This window comes from Sorex fumeus, unplaced genomic scaffold (assembly GCF_029834395.1).
Source record: "Sorex fumeus unplaced genomic scaffold, SorFum_2.1 ptg000034l, whole genome shotgun sequence".
In the NCBI taxonomy this organism is placed as follows: domain Eukaryota; kingdom Metazoa; phylum Chordata; class Mammalia; order Eulipotyphla; family Soricidae; genus Sorex; species Sorex fumeus.
Window position 1 is genome coordinate 25,362,479 of NW_026606091.1, and position 7,307 is coordinate 25,369,785.

At 51.4% G+C, this 7,307-nt stretch overlaps 1 protein-coding gene across 1 annotated transcript; it reads right to left on the reverse strand.

Annotated features, from left to right (window-relative positions):
* Window positions 1–3,436: 3,436 nt before the first annotated feature.
* Window positions 3,437–4,411, reverse strand: LOC130026592 (olfactory receptor 2K2-like). The gene has a single exon (XM_056117435.1). It carries the CDS (start codon window positions 4,409–4,411, stop codon window positions 3,437–3,439), a length of 975 nt encoding a protein of 324 aa, XP_055973410.1.
* Window positions 4,412–7,307: the final 2,896 nt, after the last annotated feature.

The window sequence follows — 7,307 nt, forward strand, 5'->3', positions numbered from 1 at the left end:
CCCCCCCCCTACACACACACACTCCCCACCCCGAGACAAGAGACAAGTTGTATTTTTTGAGGACATTGACTTACTCTGGAGGACTTGGAGTTTCTCAGGGGACTGAGAGTATGTGCCGAAGCCACAGGTCCTTCTGCTTTCATGGAGCCCCTCTTAGCTGTTGGGTCTTGTTTTTGTTTTTATGTGCTGGGGATCCATCCCAGAGCTTCATCCGTGCAAGGCAAGCACTCTGCCTCTCTGTAGCTGAGCTGCGGCCCCAGCCCAGGGTGTCTTTAGAGGACAGAAGGACTGAAGGCTCCGGGGGCCAGCGTCCCCTCCGCAGCAAGGACTTTCCCTTCCCAGGAAGATGGAGCCTCCGAAGACAGCTTCATTCCTCAGGAAATGGGGTCAACCTCGGGGATGAGGCACCTTCAGCTCTCAAGGCTCCTTACTGCCTTGGCTTCCTGTGCAGAGACTGCGTGTAGGCTGTGCCCTGCTGGGGGAGGGATGGTGGACCCTGCTGAGGGCAGAGGCCAAGGCTGGAACCTGGATTGATGCAGGTAGAGAGTGGTGTGCCTCCAATGAAGATTTCTTGGTTTTGTGCTCTCTTGTTTCCTGGGGCCAAGGGTGCGAGAATCAAGAAAAAGAGGATTCCCCTAGGGTCATGGGGATCCAGATTTAATGAGCAATGGGAACCGTGGTATGAGAGTTTTGCTCTCCCATGCTGGGGTTCAGTACCCAGGAGAGGGTCTTGTTCTTTCCCTGCTTCAGAAATATTCCATCAACAAAGATGCATATAGTGAGAGTACCAGACATGTGCTCACAGAGCTGAGTTTCCGGAGAGAGAATGAGTGTGTGAATGAGAGAATGTGTGAGAGTATGTATATACATGTGTGTAGGAATGTACAAATATGTATATGTGAATATGAGAATGTGGATGTGTGTGTGAACATGTATGTGTGTAAGTGTATGTGAGTCTGTGTCTTTGAGTGTATATGTATGTGAATGCAAGAATGTGTATGTGTGTAAATGTGTACATATATGGGTGTGTGAGTCTGTGTGTGAGTATATACGTATGTGAATGTGTGTATATGTGACTGTGTGTGAGCCTATGTGTGTGTTGTGTATGTGGATGTTTGAGTAGTCTGTATGTGAATGTGAGAATGTATGTGTGCGAATGTGAGGATGTGTATGTCAGTGAGTCTGTATGTATGTCTATGTGAGTGTATTGTGAGTGTTTGTGAATGTGAGAATATGAGAATATGAAAATGTGTATGTGTGAGTGTACATGTGAGTGAATCTGTGTATATGTGTGTGTGTGTGTGTATGGGAGTCACCCCTAAAAAGTTCCATCCTGAGCCTCATTGCTGGTCAATAGAATATGTGGCACAGGGCATGGTCCTCACCTGATTTGTGACCGAGATCTGCTACATGTCAGCTGAAGGACAAGCAGTGTGAGGCCTGAGGGACCAGCCAGAGGGGGACACAGACCACAGAGGTGGACATTGTTCAGGGCACTGGGAAGAACGCTTGTATTGAGGCCTGGCCAGCGCAGGAGCACCACTGGGGCTGTGGAGAGTAGCCAACAGCTGTGACAGGGGACGGAGAAATGGTGTCTGTCCTGCCTCCTGGGAAACGGGGATCCCTCGGTGGGAAGAGCAGCGGGATGTGGTGGGTGCTGGGGAGGCTAGTGCAGCATTTGGAGAGAGGTGAGGGATGTGTGACACTTGAATACTAGAGACACGAAGGACACTTGAAGACTAGAGACACGTCAGTGGAGAGCAGGGGTGGTGAAATAGCCATGAGATGGCACTTGGAGGCGAGGAGAGGGGAGTCTGAGGGCTGCCAATGTTTGTCTTTATGTCTTGGGGGTGATAGTGCCATTTTCTGGCATGCTGATTGACGGGGGCAGGATGAGGAGTTCTCTTTTGGATAGTTTGACTTGATGTGCCTGTGGGATTCTTTTAAGGAAGGGCCAGGCTAAGCTGTCAGCCCTGTTCTTCTTGATCCAAGTGGGCATGTGTCTTGCCTGTTTTAGTTGGGGGGACACTTCAGATGCCAGTCCCCACCATCTATACCACATCTGTCTGCAGCAGATGGTGACCGAATGCGGGTGTCTAAAAACAGCCCAGCTCAGAAAAATTCTTGGAAGAGAGGAAGAGAGAGAGGTTTCATGGAACTGCATCGAGAACACTGAGCCAGCTGAAGCTGCCCTCCAGAGCTCACATGGCATCTCACCTGCCAGGCAGAGGGAAGGCCCCAGGGCAAGGGGCAGAGAGGGGGGCGGGGGGAGGAGAGAGTGATAACCAAATCTCTAGACCTTTGAAGAATTTCCTCATCTGAAGAAACAGACACAGTGCAGGCATGAGTGGGAATGCAGCAAGTGGGCGGACCAGGGGAAGAGCTTGCTGGACAAAGAGGCTAAAGAATCCACGGGGTCTAGAAGACCTGAGACACAGCTGGAGAAGGTGGGCTTCATGCTGTGGTAAGGGGGCATCAACATAGGGTACTCTGAGGAGTGGTAAGTTGGCATTTGACCCAAGTGGCAGAAGTGCTCTGGGTAACTGAGGGGTTGGTTGTAGAGATCAGACCTGACCGAGTGTGTCGGTGTCTGCACAAAACCTTAAACTGCGTTTGGTGCTAGTCCCAATGCCCCTGAGCAGCAGGCAGGGGGAGCAATAAGGACAAACTGGCCCATGGGAATCTGGAAACTGTGTCTGTCTCTGTGACCCTGTGACCTCTGGGAGAAGCAAATGCTCCTTGCCTTGACCATGGACAGGGACAGCTAAAGTAGGTGTGTGTGTGTGTGTGTGTGTGTGTGTGTGTGTGTGAGAGAGAGAGAGAGAGAGAGAGAGAGAGAGAGAGAGAGAGAGAAGAGAGATTGGGAGTGCACTGGAGTGGTCCCATTGCCTCTGCCCTGCCTAACCAACCTCCTGCAGATTTCTCTGGTGCCCCTTTTCCCCCACCCCCAAGCCCAGAGCAGAATAGAGGGAAATCCTGGGAAGCACAGGTCCACCCTGGGTATCTCACCCCCAAACAAGTCACCACCACGAGCTCATGGAGCCAGACAAAGAGGGTGTGACAGGAAGGCAAGTGTTTTGTATGTTGGTGTGGCAACCATTAGAGAATTCCTGGATTCCAGATGAAGGTGGCTGTGGTCCCCTGCTCCTGGGGACCATTGCTCACTTCGGCAATGTGACTGCATTGGCTAAATCATAAGCAGAAGCTCTAAATATCAGACTAACTTGTTGCCTTTGTCCTGATGACCAGCAATTCCAGATGGTACTAACTTAATCATCCCAAGTCTAGGGAGCGAGGATGAGAATAGCTGACCCCCATCCTGACCCAGCAGTCTCCAGTAATCAGACAGCCGGCAGGCAGTGGGGGGAGGGGAGCCAGTCATGGCAGTGTGATGCCACTAAGGGCTATACGTCATGCCCACAAGACCAGGCCCCCATCAGCCCAAGCGGGAAGGCCAGCAGGAGAGGTGGGACAGCTTCCTGGAGAGCAGCTCTCCCCGCAGCAGCATGGAGGCAGCAGCCTTCACCTCTGCATTGCGCAGGCTATAGATGATGGGGTTCAGGGAGGGGGTCAAGATCCCATACAACAGGGCAATAATCTTATCCCACTGGGGGTCCTTGGCGCTGGGGTTGAAGTACATGAAGCCAATGGCCCCATAGAAAATCACCACCACGGTAAGGTGGGCAGAGCAGGTGGAGAAGGCTTTGCGCCGGCCTGCAGCAGAAGGGACCCTGACAATGGTGGCCAGGCTGAAGATGTAGGACAGGCAGATGAGCAGAAAGGGGGTGAACGTCAGGACGACGGTGGCCACCATCAATAGCAGGGCATTGAGAGAGATGTCCCCACAGGCCAGTTTGACCACAGCCAAGATCTCACAGAAGAAGTGGTTGATGACATGGTGGCCACAGAAGGGGAGGCTCCAGGTGAAACTAGACTGTAGCAGTGAGTTGGAAAAGCCTGTGCCCCAGCTCAGCAGGGCCATCCGCACACAGATCCGCATGCTCATGAGCTCTGGGTACCTCAGTGGCCGGCAGATGGCCACATAGCGGTCATAGGCCATCACGGCCAGGAGCAGACACTCTATGCAGCCCATGGCCAAGGTGAGGAACATCTGCAGGGCACAGCCAGGGAAGGAGATGGTCTTCTGGACTTTCAGGAAGTTGACCAGCATGAGAGGCACAAAGGCAGAGGTGCCGCAGATGTCTATGAGGGAGAGGTTGCTGAGGAAGAAGTACATGGGGGTGTGCAGGCGGGGGTCCAGCATGTTCAGCACGATGAGGAGGGAGTTTCCCAGCACATTCATGGAGTAGATGCCCAGGCAGCACAGGAACAGGACCAGCTCGAGGGCGTGATGCTCCTGGAGCCCCAGAAGGACGAACTCTGTTGTGGTGCTGTGGTTTGTCCCCCTCATCTCCTCCCCTCCTTCCCTCCATACTACCCAGAGGAGAAGCTGTCTGACTGGCAGGGAGCTGAGGAAGCCATGGGGACTGGGTGGGTCACCCCCTCTTGGAAAGAGGGGGACATCAGGCGCCTCTCAGCTCTGCAGTTGAGAGTCAAGGTTGGATTCAGATGGACCTGAGCCTTGGAGTGTCAAAGAAAGCAATGTCTAGGTTATATCTTTCCCTGGCTGATTGATCCCATCGTAGTCCAGGTTCCTTTGTTCACTGAGTAGTTTTGGGAACCAGGTGAATGCTGGGTCCTGCTTAGGTGCTGGGGCTGCAGCAGTAAGAGAGATGAGTACGGGGGACATGCCATACCCCTTCACGAATTACGACTAATGGGCTGTAGGTGTGAGCGAAGACAGAAGATGTTTCTTAGAGCTCCGAGGGCCATAGATCTTGAATATGTCAACTCCACAGAACAGTTAGCTTAACTTCTGGTCATGTATCTTAAGGAGCCACACAGAAGTCACTGATTATTGGGGTAGGGGGTGGTGTGTGGGGATGCTGGACACTTTGGTGGTGGTGGTGAGGTAATTACCTCACCAATATCATTGCTGTTAAGACCATATCAACACATGAACAATTACATTTTTTTAAAAAATAGAATATATTACACGATCTAGTAGAGTTCCAGCTCGCAGGATTGAACCCTGGTCATGCGAGTCAATCACTCCCTTTTTGGAGCCTTCTATTGCTTTCTAGTACAACTGATGAGAAGGCAGTGCTGCAAAGGGAGGAAAACCCGGCTCTGGCATGTTCATTGGCTGCTTCGTGAAGGGAGGGACTATAGGCTGTCAGTGTGAGTGCTTATTGGCTGCTTCATGAAGTGTGGGATTGTGGGCTGGCAGTCTGAGTGCTTATTGGCTGTTTCATGTAGGTAGGAGCTGCAGGCTGACAATGTGAGACCATTGACTTCTTCATAAGAGTGGGGCCCGACACAAGGCTGCGTTTTCCTCACCATTGGTTTCCCTAGCTCTCATTGGGTTCACAGTCTCTTTGAGAACTGCTGGTTATTCCCAGGAAGGAACCTGAGCATCCCAAGGCCCTGAGTCTTGTTCAGGCAGGCCATGCATCTTTTGGGCCTGACTCTTGATCTAAAGGAGAAACAAGAGACGAATCTACCTTTAACTTTGAAAAGGTGTAAGCTCCTCATAGCCCCAGTTCATGCAAGAGTGACCTAAGTCTAAGTTTTAACTCCCTATGGATGGCCTGTCTGGTTCCAGGACTGCCTTATTCCCTTCTCATTCCTCCTAATGAATTAATTCGACGTCATAGGAAAATGTTCACCCTTTTCTGGACAAATCCTACTCCTCATTTTTGACCAGTTGTATGCCCGATCCCATCCTTGCTCCCTGGGGTGTTTCTCCTCATTCCTCTCTCCTATCAGAGTCTCTTTTCCTTCCCTCACCTTTCAGTGGACCCAAATGTGTCTCTTACTGTCTGAGAGCTTTGGGAAACACTGGGACTTAAAGACAAAGATGAACCTACTATCTGGGGAGCTGAGGGGAAGCTTGTTTGTGATCCTAGCCCACATTCAGGGCGAGGGCACAGTCTAGGGGAAGGTGGATTCACAGATTCCTTTGCCCTCTCAGCTCTGACCCAGACACATGTATAGTGTCTGTCTGTGTGTGTGTGTGGGGGGGGTGTGTGTGTGAGGGGACAACTTCACACCACAATGATGTCACTCTTGTCTTTCACAAAAACCATGACAGGGGTATGGGGGCCCTTTGGGGTGAGCAATGACTGCCATCCTGCCTTACCTCCCTTCCATTCCTCACTCACACCTGCCTGGGACCCCGGATACTCCTCCTTACCTAGAGCCCCTCGAGCAGTGCTGTTGCTCTTCCCTCCGCTCATGCCCTCTCAGGCTAAAGTAGCTTTCCCCTTCCCCTCTGCCATCCCATAAGCTTCCATCCCCCAGGGCTGCTTCTCAAAAGCACTTCCACACTGATTGATTCAGTTGTGTGCAGCTGGGTAGAAGGTCTGGGGGAGGAGGGTCCCTTCTCTTCCATTTAACAGCTGTGTTGGCTGAAAAGCTGCATCAGGAACTTGGAAGTTTGGTTTCCTCTTACACGAAGAGTCTGAGAATAACACCTTTATGGACATTAGTGCCATTGTGATCCGCTTAGTTGGCCACAGACTATTGCCTCAGAAATAATTTTTTGCTTGGAAAATACGATGCTTCCAGATTTGGAATAAGTTGGGCTCTGCAATAGGGGTGTAGACTGGGAAACAGCAGCTGTTTTTTCCTTGGTGTGGAGGTTCCTGGATTCATTTGACCTACTGCCCCCTTTTAGGGAAAAAATATTACTCAATTTCAGCTCCAAATCTACCTTATTTGATTAAACAGAGGAAAAATTATTCCCAAGTTGCACCGAAGATTGCCATCTCTCCCTGGATTGTTCCAGTACCCCTCTCTGGGCATGGTATCACCCACTCTGGGAAGCTCTTGTTGCATCAGTGAAGATGGGATAGTTGCATTGCAGAAACACTCAGCCTCAAAACCTCAGTGCCCACCTCAGGCTGCACAGTCACTGCAGATCTTCAGGAGCTGGAGGCCAGGGCTTACTCCTCAAAGACTGTGATGGGTGAAGCCTTCCCTATCTAAGCAGCACCGGGAAGAACACACCAGAGCATCCCACTGTGGCAGTGAAGTGACAATTGTCACATCAGCTCTCCACACACGGGGCTCAGGTGACACTCCCATGGGCCCAGAGGGAGGAGAGTCAGAAGCTTCTAGAGCATGAGGGGGCCATGGCTACAGTCCTCTTAGGAGAACATTTGTGGTTCTGCCAACACCTTGCACTACATCCCCATACCAAACCAGCTTCACAGAGTGAGAGAAAACTGAGCGTTTCTGATGCA